Consider the following 16,080-nt stretch of genomic DNA (forward strand, 5'->3'; position numbering starts at 1 on the left):
CTTCACTCCTCTATGACAGTAAAGTGAATATCTTTGAGTTGTGGACAAAACAAGACATTTGAGGACGTCATCTTAGACTTTGAAAAACACTGATCGACATTTTTCACCATTTTCTGGCATTTTATAAACCAAACAACTAATCGATTATTTGAGAAAGTAATCCACAATGAAAATAATCATTAGTTGCAGCCCTACTTGATTTGTAAGCTTATTTTATTATCAGTAGTAGTATTATAATTATTACAAAGTGTGTGATTAATGAGAGGTCTGGCAAGTATCAACTAGAAAAGTGCTAGGTTTGGCTCAGGAGACATGCGGTGTGATTCTAGAGGTTTGACAGTTAACTACATCCATTTTGCAATGGTCTCTTTCAACAAATCTAATGAGTTGTTTGCTATGTAGTGCAATTTCGCATTACTAATCATGTCAGATCTTTTCAATTATACATCTTTTTTCAAAGATTTAAGAGATATAAAACAACATCAATAATATCTGATGTGATATGATATCTAATCCCTACTGACCAGATTGTTTTGTTACTTAATGATGACTCTAAATTACATCTGCTTGGGAGACAGCAGAAAATTTGGCTAGCTGGATCAACTGCGACCAAGAAAATGACAGCTCAGCGCTGCCCCCCCCACTCGCTTTGTATAAAACAGTGGTTGGCGTATTTCCTAGACATAGTTCTGCTTGAGCTCTCTACAGCAAGGATTAACAAAGCCAAATCATCAACTATTGACCTATGGAAAAATGCAGCAGCTCAAGTATCAGTCCTAATGACCTCAGCATCACAAGAACTAGAGAGTGACTAGGCAAGGTGTGATTTCTGTTCTGTTTGTTTTTGTTTTCCTCGAGAGGGTTGTTGTTCTTGATCAATTGTCTGTTCTGTATGTTCAAAAATATAAAACCAATAAAAAATTGATCTTAAAAAAAAATGAATGTATATGTCGAAGAGATTAATACCAGTTTTGTTAACGGTTTTGTGCTTCAAATTCATTTGTGTAAGTACTAGAAGAAAAAAAAAGTGTTCATAATGTATGTGACCCAGGCACAGGACAAATGTTCATTTATCTTGACACACAAGGATGCTACTAGTAGGTTAGTATATGTAGCTATTTCACAGCCTTTACTATGTATCATCTTTGTTCATAAAGTGTTATGTCATTCATTTGTTCAATCAATCATTTCAGTTATGTTCCCATGGGATGTATGCAGGTAAAACCAATGGGTAGACATGAACATACTAGTATTACTGCATATTATCTTGTACATAATGACTGTTTTAATGCTTATACAGGCAGAAATTATTTTTAATCTACAATAATTTCTACTGTGACAAGTTTTAAGAGCATGGCACATCTTTGTTTTTAAAAAAAGTATTAATTTACACAATATATTATTTGAAGTTAAATTAATCTTCACATACATATTTATCATTAATATCAACTATACTCAGCAGAGCCTTAAATAATGCTGACAGCTTAACCCATCCTGTTTTAGTTCCCAGCAGTTTGTGTGTAAGCCTCAATGATCTTAAAGGTGATGACAGTCAGCCGTTTGTCACCACCCCCCCACATATATTTACTTTTATGGAAAATTCTTGCTGATCTGTGATGTTAACTAATGACAAAATACATATGATAAACCTGAGTTATATGTTTATATACTTACCAGTGTTTTACGAATTAAATATTATTTTATTTGAATAAATTCATACCTGTATATTTCAAGTACTTCTTGTATTGGACATTATTCTTGTATATTGAAACTTCTGGTGACCATAAGTTAGTTTTAGACATTCCACTGAACTAATAATTACTCAAGTTGATATTTTACATGCAAACACTGAAACATAACTGACAAACATTTAAAACACTTTATTGCATCTTTTAACACAGAACTCACAGTTGGAGTTCCTGAACTTGATGAATTTGAATACAGTATAATATTGCATACTGTTGTCTTGTCTTTTTTCTACCGCTAGTGTTTCAGTCACAAGAATCCCACATGTCGAAGTGAGTCTCTGCGTTCCTCTAAACACCAGTATCTTTCATACTGAAAACAATTCATTGATATTTGCAAATAATTAATTAATAATGATTAAAATTAAATGAACATTGTTCAACATACATTCAGCAAACAAAACATTTGTGTGCTCAGGTGATCTCAAAAAGCATGAAGTCCCACTGAGCCATAAGCCATGATATTCAGCAAAACAGTAAAGAAATGGTAGAAAATATATTCATATAATATTCACGTCCACTTCATGATTTCAGTTGCTTCCAGAAAAGATTGTAACATATCACTGACATAGTACCTTTGCATAGTGCAGCATTCTTCCTTCACAGCTCCAAGTGTCCTTTAAAGATGTGTGCATTGTTGGAGTAGCAGATTAGAAGATCATTTTTGCAAGTTCAAACATAACCTACAAGAAAAACAAGTAATAACTGTAATGTTATCCAACTTAAAAAGGCTGTAAGCATTTTAACTGAACAAAGTCTAATAAAGTAAACAAGCCAAGTTAGCCCTCTGAGCTAATGCATGCAAACTACTGTAGTAAAGGCTCCGTAATCTCAACCAGCATGAACCAAAATGGGCATTATGGGCCTTTATGATACAGGACAGCTGAATGTGTTAAAGGGGAGAGAGAGGGGGAAATGACATGCAGCAAAGGGCCGCAGGTCGGAACCAAACCCGCGGCCGCCACGCCAAGGACTGTGCCTTAGGACGTGGGGTGCACGCTCGACCAGGTGAGCCATCCAGGCGCTCCGCCCACAAACTTTTATTAACTCCCATAGCGACAACTTCTTATATTACGTCCATGGTGACAACAGCGGCGCACAACGCTAGCTTCACTGCTTCCGTTTCTACCCTGTATGTGGTTAGTTTACATGTCTGTTATTACAATAGGAGAGTTCAGTGTCAGTTATCTACTGCTAAAGTCAGTTGAACAGCTGAAGTGTTGGTATTCACCTGTGTTTTTCATAAGGTATATCAGATCAAATCTTATGTGAAAACAGTTTGATTAAATGATAAGAAAAATGATTGGTTTTGGCGAGACTAGAAAACTGAAATGTTAAATATAATCTGATAGGATATTTGACCCAGGAATAAACCTAAAAAAACCTTAAAAAAGAGCTGACAAAATTCCGGGAGAATTTTTCTTTTTACTAAAAGTAATAATTTTTCATCGACTAAAACCACACTAAAAAAACGTAATGAGTTGTTAATGTTGGTATTGGCAGTGGTAGAAGTAAAACTACTATACTAGTAAAGACTATTAACAGTAGGCTAAAACTATTAATACCGCACAGCACAAGTCTTGCATTCAAATGTTTACTTCAAGTGAAGAGTCAAAAAGAGGCATCAATGTATTTAAATTGACTTAACATCTGTTAAGCAGGAGCTTTCAACATATATATAATATATGCTGAATAGTTTAATGAATAATAATGCATCATATTTTATTAGTGGTATTTTGTGAGTAAAATCTGAATCCGCAAGGTAACCAGTAACATTTCTCTGTCAGGTAAATGTAATAGTACAATGTTTTCCTCTGAAGTTGAAGTACACCATAGGTGAGTAGTATACAACTGGGTTGCTTTGGGGTCCTTCTGTAAGTTATCTCAGGGTACAATGGTTCTGGAGAAAGCTACAAGCAGCAATACTGGAGGCCAAGCAAACCGCTTCAAAGAGGCACGTTTTGAACGGGCATCGCATCAGTTAATTAAATACCTCAAGTAGACTAGCCAATGTCCAACAGTGGAAGGTTGTTTGCAAGGTGTAGATGCTAGGTTTGTCTGATGAATTAATGTTAAAAACAAAAGGGCACACTCTTATATTTCCTTACCTCAATAGCAATGAGGATGATTATCATCCACTCCAACCTCAAGCTGTGCTTCTCACTGAGGTGGCTCCTCATCAGATCTGTCAACTGTGTACAATGTTCCAGCTTCTCGTTCACAACCTAAAAACACAGAAAATGTGTCTAGATCAGAAACAAGGCATGTGCCTCTTACCAAGTATGACTCTCTTACAATTTTGATCACAACTAGGGTGCAACATTATTTTTCTGGAGCAGCTTTATTTACATTTACTCTGCGGTTGATGCTGAGGAACTGGCAGGTCTTATCGTAAAGTTTTTCCAGGTTTTCTCGGTCCCAGTAGAAATCAGGTGTGAGGAGCAGGTCAGATCTCAGGTTTATACAGTGTCTGTCAGAGGAGGACATAAACACAAAGGCTTTAAACAGAGTCTGTCACCCTGGAGTATGGAAATACAACAGTACACCTACAATAGCTTTTGCAATTGCAAATACTTGGTAGAATTTCTTAAGGCTCTGACACACTAACCCGAGTTGGTCAAAAAAGTGCCTCGGAACACACCGAAGTGCCGCCGACTGGAGCGTCCGTTCTGTGCATGCGCGAGACGTAATACGTCTCCATAACAGAAGGCGGCGCTAATCTGTATTGTCGCCCAAAAAATTAAAACCGGCAGCTGATTGGACGAACGCGTCACGTGGGTCTGGCTTCTCCCAAATTTCAAAACCGACCATAATGGTGGCTCGCTCGGAATAGGATCTTGTATTTTACGAAAATAGTTCACCGAAACGTGTTTATGAAAACATTTAAAGCAAGAAATAGACCGTACAGTTGCTGAATCTGTCTTCATTTCAGATCGACAAAGGTCAGTTTAAAAGGTTTTCGTCAGATTTTGAGAGGCGTTCGTCAAGCTCATCCCGCTCGTCATTTCCCGGTTAGCACTCCACCAATCAGATTGGTCATTGAGTCTGACCGCCCACTGGCCGATTCGACAAGTCAAATCGGCCCAAATGAATGCCGACAGCTCTTCCGACTGACGACGGCACGGAACACACCGAACAGAATTGAGTCACTGACCTCGCCGGACTGTCCAACGGCCGATAATCGGGTTGGTGTGTCAGCGCCTTTAAAGCTCGAGTTGTTTGACAAAGTATTTTGAATGTAGAAACTGACATAACAATGGGTGGCAATTACAATAATATACGAGTATGTCAAAACATTTCTGTTACTGATAACCTGGAAGACACAAACTGAATTGACAAAAACAAATACGAATCTGAGGTTGAAAGCTGAAACAACTGGAAAGTGTTATCTTGCTGTAAAGAAAACTAAAATAAAAAGGTTGCAATTCCTTCGGGATTAACTGCTAATTTTTACCTTAATGTGAAAAGCTCGCCTATCTTCTTCATAACTTCTGCAGAGGACAACTTAACTCTTTTGCCAGACTTAAGCGTCTGAGGAAAAGAAAAATAGATCAGGACATTAGCATTAATGGGAGCACTGATGCATGATCTTCCTTACGCACAAACAAACAACCATTATATATAATCAATCATTCAGAATGTATTTGTGATTGCTGTTAAGTGTCCACTGTACCTCTGGAATTGTTTGAATTGACTCTACAAAGTTGTCTAAAAACACTTCCCATATCGCCAGCTTCACTGGAAAAGAAAGGACAAGGTTACACCTCAGAGAGGCTCAGTACAGTGCTACTACTTGTATTGTTATGTGACATAACAATACAAATCCTTGTGATTTATAGTTCAAGTACAAGTTCTCACCTGACAAACATAGTGCATTTGAAAATGCAAATTTCTCCAGAACAGCTTCATGTTGATCCATCTTGTCACTCAGAATAAAGTTGCCGCGCTCAAGCTTTGTGTTTCCCCTGAAGAAGAAAATACTTAATTAATTTAATAAAAACTAAAGAGAGTCTGAAAGTACAAATAAACAAAAACAAGTGCGAGTGAGTAAGTGAAGATCAACATACTCTCCAACAGTGTAGTTAATCTCCTCATTTTCCCAGTGGACTAATGCTACTTCATAGGGCTGGATTTCATGATGTTCCAATATTCTCATCACCCTTTTCAACTGTAAAGACAGAAGGAAAAAAATCCTTTATTGAATTCATATGCTACAGTTGAGAAATAAACAAGAATTACAATTACTGAAATAGTATACTTAATAAAATATATATAGTTTGGTTACCGTTTTCTCTTCAACATTCCAGAAAACGACAGAGCCTTCCCTTAAATTTTAGATAGAGAAATTAAAAAAAAAATAGTTACAAAACCACTGTAACTATGGTTGGGTATCTTTTACATTTTTTAAATACTAATGCCAATACATACATACATGCAAACATACGGTAATTTGAAAACAGACTACTTTATTTCAACCTGAAGAAGACCATTAGAGCATCGTCGTCTGGTTTTGCAGCCATGTCTGTGCTTATCACCAGCACATTCGAGGCATCTGAAATGAAAACATGATTGTCATAAAATGTGTTATCTGTTCCAAGCAGCATATATCACATCTAATTCCCTGGAAAGTTGTAATCTATGAATCATTTTTTTAATAATACCTCTTGGTAAATCCATCTCATGGAAGCCGTGGCTTACCAAGTCGTGGCAAAGTGTTGGCAAATGATACTGATCTGCTGTTGCAAAGGCAATACATTGCATCATATCCTACAGAGAAACACAGGGATGAAATAATCATTAAAACAAAAACAAGACATGTATAGACCAACACTTAAAAAGATCAGTCATGCATTTGACGATGGCTGAATCACCTCGTCCATGTTCAGGGAAGGCTGATTGGCTCTAGAAGGTTGTTTTGTTCTCGGTCCTTTGGGAACCCTTTTTCCAGGCACCGCTGCTGGTTTTAAACTTGGTTTTAACACTGACTTCACAAGATCAGGTGAATAAAAACGCTTCTGTCCACTTCCATATTTAGTCAGCATCCCAGGGTCACGCAACAAATTGCTGCAAATACTTTTAAATCCAACTAAAGGAGGCGGAACATGTCTTGTAAGCGTCTGCTGTTGGTGAAGAGTGGTCCTTGGGCCAGACCAGTTTGAGTAAGTCCTGGTTTTGGATTCATACTGGTGTGTTTGGATAGACTGGGAGAGATGGGCCGAGGCCCAGCTGGAGACTGGTTTCCTCTCTACATGCAGCTGAGCTCCCAATCTGGACCACAACGTCCGGAGAAGCATCTTCCCATAGACAGCTGTACAGGTGGGCTGCAACACAGTTAACAGCTGGCAGTGATGCACCATAGGTTATGCTCCAATTTAACATTGCATGCATTAGAACTCTGTAAAAAAAAAAAACTGGATCTATTAGCAAATGTATATACACTTAAATATGTCATTTGAGACATCTTATATCTAATAGGAGCCAAAACAAGCTAAACTGACCTTGACTACTTTAGCTAGCTATGAATAGCCTCACTAGTAACATTAGCCGTGTCACGATTTGTCCATATTAAATACACTTTGTGAATAATACACGAAAAACAATTACGGTTCTATATCCCGAGTTAGTTTAAGCACAAGCCAACAGAGGTGGTTAACGTGCTACTAACGTTACAAATTCGCTGAAATGTGGCCGATAGCCGTTGGTTAGCTTACCGGTAAATGAAAATGAAGCGACTTAACACGAGTCGACTTTAACAATGATTCAACGTGTCAGAAAGCGGCAGTTATACTGAGCATGTTATAATATAACGGTGGACTTTAACATAGCTAAAGGAATGACAGACCAAGGAAGCGTGTTTGTATTTGTTAATAAAGTTTTTAACTGCTTATTTCCTGTTTTGAGGCAACGTCACAGCGTTGTTTGCCAATGTTGTTTGCCCAGAGTAGTGACTGGCAGGCTGGGACGTTGTCCATTGCTCGCTTTTTTTTCACAGGGTAGTAGCCATAGACTGTTATGGTTGTAGCCAGGAGGAGCTTTTTTTATATATATAAATAGTATAAATATTTTTTTAAATTATTAAATAATTTTTGTATAACATAAGTCAAGTCCAGTTGTGTACCCCTAAAATCACATGGCCATATTTAGGTTTAGGTTATTTGAGCTATATCAAATATAATTTACTAGGGGTGTGGCTCCTGACCTTTCGCTGTCCAATAAAGAAAAAGAATTCCCCCCTAAAATATATATGTATATTTATTTTATTTATATTTGAAATATTGACATGGCCAGCAGTGTCCAACCTGCAGGTAGAGAGACCACCTTGTAATTAACCAAATTGTTAATTTTTTTCTGACTTTTCTTTATTTATTTGCTTTTTTTTCTTTTGAAATAGTGGATATTTTCACCTTTCCTTAAAAACACTCATGTCCACACCGAGAAGGGGTCAAGTATAGACATTGCCTCATTTTAGGGGTTCAGTTTAAAGTCCACTATTTATTGTGTCTGTCATTGTTAAGTGTTCTTTATGGTCTACTTTAATTATTATTCCGCAATGCAATGCAGAAAGTATCAAACTGACCAAGTGTCAACTACCATCATGGCTAGTAGACGACAGACAGTAACATGCCATACAATCTACATGTAACTATTCATAGTGAAGGCGTAAACAACTTCAGACAATGCAATGGTGAGTTGGAAGAGCTACTGAAAGTCTAAACTTAACACCTTGCATCTCCATCAGCTTCTTGCTTTTGATCTTTTACTGTTTGATCTTATGTCATGCGTTTCACTGACCTGTTAAATACCTGATAAGCTATAAATTGCATTTAGATTTTTGTGTGTAATTGATAGTCTCCAGATGGAAGACGTTCTCAGCTACAGCACCCCCTCTGGTGGAGCCTGGTAAAGCATGTGTTTGGTGTTGCCAGGAGACTTCTTAAAACAGAGACAAGTCTCTGCTGTATTCACTTCCTCTGCAAGACCTTTCAATTATGGAAGTTATGGAAAACTCTGATGAGGTAGGCTATGCCAACACGACAGAAATTAATTTGACATCTCTTTTATTGTACATATGTGTTATTGGGTATTGCACCTAATGTTGGCAATTTTAATTTATAAACGTAAAAATGTCCTACAATTTATAGTAACTTTTTAATGTTCTTTTAATTGTTATGTGGACCAGTCCCATGAGAGGGAGAGGCTGAAGATGAGGATTGCTGTTTTGGAGGAGAGTGTGAAGTCCTGTGAGGTGGAGTGTAAAGCCAGCAGAGAGACGGTGCTGAGGCTGGTGGCAGAGCTGGACCGAGAGAGGAGGAAGGCTGCCGGCAGTGCAGCAGCACTCGATTCACTCAAAGAGGTACTTACACAGCTTTTAAACTCTCCTAACTAAGTTTACAGTACAATTAGTTGACAGTACACATTATTAACAAATTACAAATTATGTCCTGACACCAAAAAATGAGTATCTGGGATTTTTTTCCAACTGTTCCAGTGATATTTAAATAAAGGTTTTAGCCTTTTCCACACATGATGAAATACATTGTGGTGGGTAAATATAGTCAATATTTTATTGATTTATTTTGTTGGTTTAATCATAGTCAAATTGAGCATATAAATACTGAAATTAGCCTGTAAAATACCCTCCATGTGTACGTTTTTAACTGTGTCATATATACATCCCAACATTGTGTGGTGTGACTCTTTGTGGTGTTTTGACCTCTTTAAGGAGTTAGACGGTCTGGTGGTGGGAAGGAAGAGTGTTGAGATGGAGAAGGGAACCCTAATGGAGAGGCTTGACGCCAGCAAGAGAGTCATAGAGGCAGCTAGGCGAGAGTCCCACTGTTTGGAGAAACAAGTGGAGGAGCTTGAAAGAAAGCTACATTACAGCCAAGGAGAGACCCAGGCAGCTGAGGAGAAACTACAGATGTTCCTGAAAAAGGTGGCAGGCCTGCTGCAGCGGAAGTCTGAGAATGTCATCCTGCCCACAGAGGAAGATGTTTTACACCAACTGGATAACCTCTGCAATAAGGTGAGTAGGGATTTCTGACACAACTTCACCTACTTCCAGGTTCACGGAGAAAGGAAATAGGTCTTAAAAGGTCAATACAACTTATGAACAACTTTATTGTGAGACCAACCTGTGGCCCTCATCAGGTTCCTAAGCCGATGTAGTCCCTAAATCGAAACGCGTTGGCTTCACAATAAAGTTCTTTTTTTATTACAAGTTTTGGCCCTATGAGGCAATGAACTGAAACATGTCATAGCTGTATGTACGGCTTTTGAACATACTCTCACTTCTTTAAATGGGTAATATTTTCAATGACTATGATTATTATTTCTGGTGCAATAACATGTAAGCAGCATTTTAATATTGTAGCTGGCTGTGGTAGAGCCAATTTTACTCATTTTATATACTGTTGGGTGGTTTAATTTACGCATAACATGTATTTCATATGTTAATTATAGATTTAAATATTGCTCTCCAAAGTAACTAGTAACTACATTTGTCAAAAAAATGAAGTCAGGTACAAAGTATAAAGTAGCATGAAATTAAAATACTCAAGTAAAGTACAAGTACAGAAAAAATTTACTTAAGTACAGCACTGGAGTAAATGTGTTTAGTTACTTTACAACACTGGTCTCCACATTAACCTTTACAATACATCTTGGGTCTCTGTCTTAAAGAGGCACTCTAAGATAAATACTAGCATCCTTACTACATTTTTTGGAGGTAGTCTTTGTCAGAGATGGAGGCCAGGCTGTGCCATGTCTCTGAGGAGCTGAGCGAGCAGACGGAGCTCCAGCACAGTGCACTGCAAAGGGCTCAGCTTGCAGAGCAGCAAGTCCAGGACCTGAGGGAGAGGCTGCAAGGTCTGGAGACTGAGCTGCTGGCAGCAGATATGCATCGTGACGGGCTGAGACACAGCAAACAGCATGTGAGTAAAGTCAGGAGAAATGAAGTTACAATAACAGGTCTTTAGTCCTATGACATATATCGATTTAACTTTTTTTTGTTTTTAACAGTATGAAGAGTTCCTTGAACAGCTGTCAGAGACAATGAAAGTTGACAGTATTGCTGTGGATCTAGGCTCCGACATGAGGCTAAAACTCATCCTGTCACGTGCAGAGCAGCTTCTTAAACAAGAGACAAGTGCTTTGTTGGAGAGCAAAAGTCTGACCTACAGTCTACAGCGAAAGGTAGGCTACACAAATAGGTAGTGCTGTTATTACTGGAGCTAAATTATTGTCATTACTGTATTTCTCTTTAGATATTACAAAGGGCTTTAAATAACCAATTGCTAGCTTCTAAAAGTGTGCAGAGTCTCCAAATGCACAAATGCAAAATAGTTGTTTTGTTGGCATGATTGGCAAATACACCTGTAATAGTATTCCTGTTCCCAACAGTTTAAGTCACAGAAAGACCAATTAGAGAGCAAAGGACTCCACATCCAGTTCCTGAGGAAGAAGGTGTCCGAGCTGGAGGAGGAGAAGAGGAGTCGATCAGCGTTGGCTGTGAGAGATGATGCTCATCTGGAGGCCAGGAGGCTGCAGAAAAAACTGGAGCGTCTCCAAGGAGAGCTGAAGGCTACCAAGCTGTCCAACACTGAGCTCAAGGCCCAGCTGTCCCACACCAATGAGCTCAAGGTAGAGGGGAGAGGGGTTCAGGCCCAAAAAAGTAACTCCAGAGGCATTTTCGCCTCATAATATATCATGTATTTATGTTTATATCTGTGTATGTGTGGGTGAAAGGAGGAGGTAATGCTTTGTAACTGTGCACATATTATGTAAAGCAGGTTGGTTCTAAAAAAACAATGTATATTTTTTAAGTATCAAAGTATTCAAGAGCAATACAGCCATTGAATAACAGTTGCTTCACTGAACACCTCTGTCTGACGTGCCAAGTTGAAAGTCATGGAACAGAGTCAGACAATGCAGGAGCAGAAAAAGAGGCTGGATCAGCTGGTGGACGGGAAGGCCAAGGTGGAGAAGAAGCTGAACACAGTGAGCTCAGACCTGCAGAACCAAGAGATGAAGACCAGAGAGGACCAGCAACAACTCAACACCCTCAGACAGAGCCTTACCCAGCTTTCTGGGAGGGAGAGAGAGGTGAGGGAATTTTGACGAGTAATAAAAAACACTTGAACAAAGAAAGAGATTCAAATGGGGATATTACGCTCTTGCCTGAAGATGGTCTAGTACCGAAACATTGCCTATTATTAAACTTTATATATTTTTTGCAAGTTAGACAGTGTGCGGGAGTTTTCTTCTGCAACTTTTAACCTGGTTGTCCCCCTCCAACGCTCCTGTCTCACATTGTAGATGTGTATTTTTCTGTACTGATATTATGCTCTTAAAATCAAACTCAACATGTTTTTTTTCCTCCATTTTCTCAGTTGGTGGACTTCCGGATGGTTGTTTCCCAGATGTTGGGTCTGGATGCCACATCCCTAGCTCTTCCAAATTATGAAATCATCAAATTACTGGAAAACTTTCTTCACGCTCATCATCACCATCACCACCTTCATCATCATGTTAATATGCCCTGGCACTGTCCTACTCACCAGAGGCCTCATCTCCCCCAAATCCAGAACCTTCCTGACAGCTCCTCCTTGGATCTTTCTACCTCCAGGTCTGCTTATCCAGGGGATGCACTTCCCCTTCACGAAGCCTAGATTTATACATTACACTTAAGCCAAACTGCACTTAAAATGTAATGTATTATAGTGATTTAAAAAGTATTTTAAATGCAGAATCCAATAATGTAGCAAACACCATGTTTTCCTATTATGATTCACTGAACAAATAATAGACATGTAAAATCACATCAAATCAAAGACAAATATCAACATGAGGATTTGGCATTCATTGTTTTTGATGGTCACATATACATACATTTTTCATATATTTTTTTTTTTTTAACAATTATGTACACGTTAAATAATCCTGGACTGTTATACATTTGATACTGAACTGACGGTCATACAAAATATACAATAGCTCTATATGTCATAATTCTCAATCGTAAAGTCATATTTTATATTTTGTTTAAAAAATAAAACAGCAAAATGTATAAAGACCATGGGTGACTGATTTTGAAGATTAAACTCTTGAAATGTGTCTGGCTTTGATATTAAAACACATGACTTGGTTTAAATGAACATTACATGAATCAATTCAAGTTAAAATGGACAAACTGAAAGATATAAGTAAATAAAAGCAAAGATCAGAACTGCATGCCAAAATAAAGATAAAAAAATAATTGCAATGTAAGATATATTAAATGTTTTTTTGTTTTTTGTTTACAAATGTTCCAGTTACAAGCAAATTCACAGGCTATATGTCAGCATTAAACTTTGGTGCTGTCCACTGACAGATCTCTTTAGAGAAATACAACATGTACGTATATGCCACTGAGTTGATCTTCAGTTCATTCATCCAGCAATGTCCCCCGTGGGCAAAAACAGTGTCTTCAGTTTAGTTACACCAAAGATGCATCTTAATCGACACAGCATTACGCAGAGTAACATAGTGGTATGCTTGATCCTATGTGCTACACACAAAGATATTAACTGTAGATGGCAGCTGCTTTTCTGCAGAATAAATGGATGACCAAGATCAGTTTTTTGCTCCGAACATGATCGACCTTTTAAAGGATATCAACGAGATTCCAATTCTAGTCATACTGATGCAAGAATACTGAAATGGAACGCTCTTACAGTCAGCCTACACAGGAGGTGGTCCGTTAGTGTAGCTGAGCATCGGGTAGAAGGAATGAGCAAAGTTGTTGGATTGAGAACAGTAGTCCTCCTCAGTCATTGGCAGCAGGAAGGCGAAGATCACTAACAGGAGCAGGAAGAGCTGGAGAGGCAGTGCGACCCAGAGGACGCGCCACAGAAACGAGGACCTACGAGCCGACGATGTCTCCGGATCAAAAGGGAAGGAAACGGATCCAGCGTCGCTGCGAGACCTGCTCACACACACACGCATTCACAACACAGCACAGACTGACGTTTAGTTTACTCACATCAATCAATAAAAACATACAAAATCCTGCTATCTGTTTGGTTATCTGAATCCCTCATTTCAGACCTGTGTAATCTCATAATAGCCACCTAAAATGTGTTTCACTTTTCTATTCACGAAAATAAATTCTAATTGAAATTAGTCTAATTCAAAAAACAAACTTCACTTGAACATCTCTGCAATCTAATATCCTTCTCTACACACGGCTTCATTGTTTAGGTGTTGTATACCAATTTTCAATCCAAATAAGATCTCAGTTCAGCGACCGGGGGAACTGCGTGACAGTGCTTATAAGCACCATGCTGTGTTCGAGAGACATCGCCAACACAGTTCAAAGCAATGTTGGGACAATGTTTCACACTGATCTACATGAGACTGGGTGGATAAACACAGATGCAAAGACAAAAGCATACATACTGTACAATCCTAGCCCAAACAAATACATTTTATATGTGAGCTTGCATTCCTTTGCTAAGGATGTTAGGACAAAAGACAAAAGGCTTGCTGCAAGTATCAGCTGAATAATCAGATATTTCTTTTAAAGGACTTTTTGAAAGTCCTGTTGAAAAGTGCAAAGCATGCCGAGGCAAGAAGAGCATAGCGATTAGAAACAGCATCTCTGACAAGGTAGTTTAGCTAAGTTTTTTTAAAAGGAATAGTTTGGGAAATACATTAATTTGCTTTCTTGCTGAGAGTTGGATGAGACGATTGATCTGTGTGTTAAATAGGAAGCTAGAGCCAGGAGACGGTTAGCCTAGCTTAGCATAGGTCTGGAGGCAGGGAGAAACAGCTAGCCAGCTCTAACAGAGACAGCTCCCAGCCAGAAAACAAATAAGCATATTTCCCAGTATGTCATACTGTTTAATTGTATTATTTACAATTACCATCATCCTCAGTTAAAACGGTCTTCTTTCAGCCTCAAAGTTTAGAAGCCACGGTCATTTAAAGGTAATTATTGTAAAGAAACTTACTCACACCTACCTACTGTGAAAAAACAATAGATTTATTTCCTTAAACTAAGAGGAAAAAAGGCCTGCTGTACTCTCTAAATGTATTTCATTAAAGTGATCCCATGTCATGAGCAATGCATGGACATTAATGATATATGATTTACACTCAGGTTGTCCTACGTTGTTACCAAAAGTGCCCCTTACCACTTCACAAATGGAAACCTGAGACTCACAGATGACAGACGGGGGGGGGGGGAGATGGTGGATAGTTGGTGAGATAGCAGCAGCAGAAGAAATGTCACACATACGAGAGAGAGAGAGAGAGCGAGAAAGAAAGTGAAACTGCAGCCTTTGCATTGTTCATTGCAGACAATTACTGGCTCCGCCATTTGAGAAAAAGGGTGTGTGTGTGTGTGTGTGTGTGTGTGTGTGTGTGTGTGTGTGTGTGTGTGTGTGTGTGAGCTCAGTAACAGTGAGAGAGTGTTAGACATAGAGAAATATTTGTGTTATACGTAAGAAATGCCCTCTGGTTAGCGATATTAAGCAGCCAAGGACATTGGTGGAAAAGATGCCTTGCACCATCCCTTGTGAAACTCATTTATCAAGGATGTGTGGGCTGCATTGCACCTCATCACAGAGCCTACACAGAGCGTCTAGACTTACAGAAGATGATGGAATTCACTATCATGAGCTGCTAATCAAAAACTGAAATTGGGATTTTTTTTATTCTTTAAAAACACAGCTGTTGTTGGGGAGGATTAGAAAGCATGAATTGGCCTCCAAGTGCATCATGGGTTGATGAGTTCCATTATCCTCTGGTTGTGCTAGAAACCGACAGAAAGGTACCTGTGGTGAGGACTGCTCACAGAGGGTCCAGGCTGTGACAGACTACATTTGCCCCGTTGCTGTTTGCAATGAACAGGGGAGGGGCGGTGGGTAAAAGAAAGAAAGTATGTTTCAGTCCAGGCAAATCAAGACAAAGCTACCGATGAAAAGAAATCCCAAAATGAAAGAAGAGCAGCAACAAAATCATATGTGAAAGTAGATTTTGTAACCCATGATAACAAGGAATCTGGCTTTTCAAAGTGCACGAATACTTTGAAGTGATGCAACAAACTGATTGCAAATAGGGAGCTACAAATTATGCAATGTGATGCATGGACTTCTTGATAACAGTGACATTTAGTAACATACACATAATATAAGCAGCGACATGCTTATTTGGAATGATATTTAGGTACATAATGAATCAATACTGATACAAAAAATATTGCTTTCTCATTCCTGTAGCCTACAATATTAAACAAATATGATGTCATGCTTTCTACATCATAAAACCACAGTTTCTATGCTCCTTTTGTACA

The 16,080-nt window shown here is 38.6% G+C and overlaps 3 protein-coding genes across 6 annotated transcripts in view; 1 reads left to right on the forward strand and 2 right to left on the reverse strand.

Moving 5' to 3' along the window:
* Positions 1–1,865: 1,865 nt before the first annotated feature.
* On the reverse strand, positions 1,866–7,636 carry rmnd1 (required for meiotic nuclear division 1 homolog). Of its 4 annotated transcripts, none has more exons than XM_078278022.1 (12): positions 7,457–7,636; positions 6,617–7,066; positions 6,407–6,512; positions 6,222–6,297; positions 6,031–6,070; positions 5,813–5,913; positions 5,604–5,710; positions 5,419–5,483; positions 5,200–5,276; positions 4,095–4,215; positions 3,854–3,970; positions 1,866–2,428 (listed from the first exon to the last, which is right to left on the reverse strand). In XM_078278022.1, exons 2-12 carry the CDS (start codon positions 7,037–7,039, stop codon positions 2,396–2,398), a joined length of 1,266 nt encoding a protein of 421 aa, XP_078134148.1. In that variant the 5' UTR covers positions 7,040–7,066; positions 7,457–7,636; the 3' UTR covers positions 1,866–2,395. The 4 variants fall into 4 exon arrangements, with proteins under 4 accessions (XP_078134148.1, XP_078134149.1, XP_078134146.1 ...); XM_078278023.1 differs by having other exon boundaries at positions 6,617–7,084; XM_078278020.1 differs by having other exon boundaries at positions 6,617–7,140.
* Positions 7,637–8,607: 971 nt separating this feature from the next.
* ccdc170 (coiled-coil domain containing 170) lies at positions 8,608–13,188 on the forward strand. The gene is made up of 8 exons (XM_078277362.1): positions 8,608–8,761; positions 8,926–9,099; positions 9,469–9,771; positions 10,478–10,678; positions 10,767–10,940; positions 11,148–11,387; positions 11,646–11,849; positions 12,137–13,188. The coding sequence occupies exons 1-8, from the start codon at positions 8,735–8,737 to the stop codon at positions 12,413–12,415; spliced, it is 1,602 nt and encodes a 533-aa protein (XP_078133488.1). The 5' UTR covers positions 8,608–8,734; the 3' UTR covers positions 12,416–13,188.
* Positions 12,586–16,080, reverse strand: part of syne1b (spectrin repeat containing, nuclear envelope 1b) — an 82,615-nt gene continuing 79,120 nt past the window's right edge. Inside the window, exons 142-143 of the mRNA XM_078277361.1 lie at positions 15,563–15,621; positions 12,586–13,710 (exon numbers count right to left, since the gene is read on the reverse strand). Coding sequence (XP_078133487.1) covers positions 13,467–13,710; positions 15,563–15,621 — 303 coding nt within the window. The 3' untranslated portion in view covers positions 12,586–13,466. The remainder of the gene's footprint in view (positions 13,711–15,562; positions 15,622–16,080) is intronic.

Source organism: Sander vitreus, chromosome 20 (genome assembly GCF_031162955.1).
Source record: "Sander vitreus isolate 19-12246 chromosome 20, sanVit1, whole genome shotgun sequence".
Classification (NCBI taxonomy): Eukaryota; Metazoa; Chordata; class Actinopteri; order Perciformes; family Percidae; genus Sander; species Sander vitreus.

Excerpts from the sequence above, each read along its gene's own strand:
- rmnd1 (XM_078278020.1), bottom strand. The coding sequence starts at position 7,102 with ATGGTGCATCACTGCCAGCTGTTAACTGTGTTGCAGCCCACCTGTACA. Across the intron at positions 6,071-6,221 it reads GCTCTAATGGTCTTCTTCAG|GGAAGGCTCTGTCGTTTTCT; the intron begins GTTGAAATAAAG and ends CTAAAATTTAAG. Across the intron at positions 5,711-5,812 it reads ATTAACTACACTGTTGGAGA|GGGAAACACAAAGCTTGAGC; the intron begins GTATGTTGATCT and ends TTTCTTCTTCAG.
- ccdc170 (XM_078277362.1), top strand. The coding sequence starts at position 8,735 with ATGGAAGTTATGGAAAACTCTGATGAG. Across the intron at positions 8,762-8,925 it reads TTATGGAAAACTCTGATGAG|TCCCATGAGAGGGAGAGGCT; the intron begins GTAGGCTATGCC and ends TATGTGGACCAG. Across the intron at positions 10,941-11,147 it reads CCTACAGTCTACAGCGAAAG|TTTAAGTCACAGAAAGACCA; the intron begins GTAGGCTACACA and ends TGTTCCCAACAG.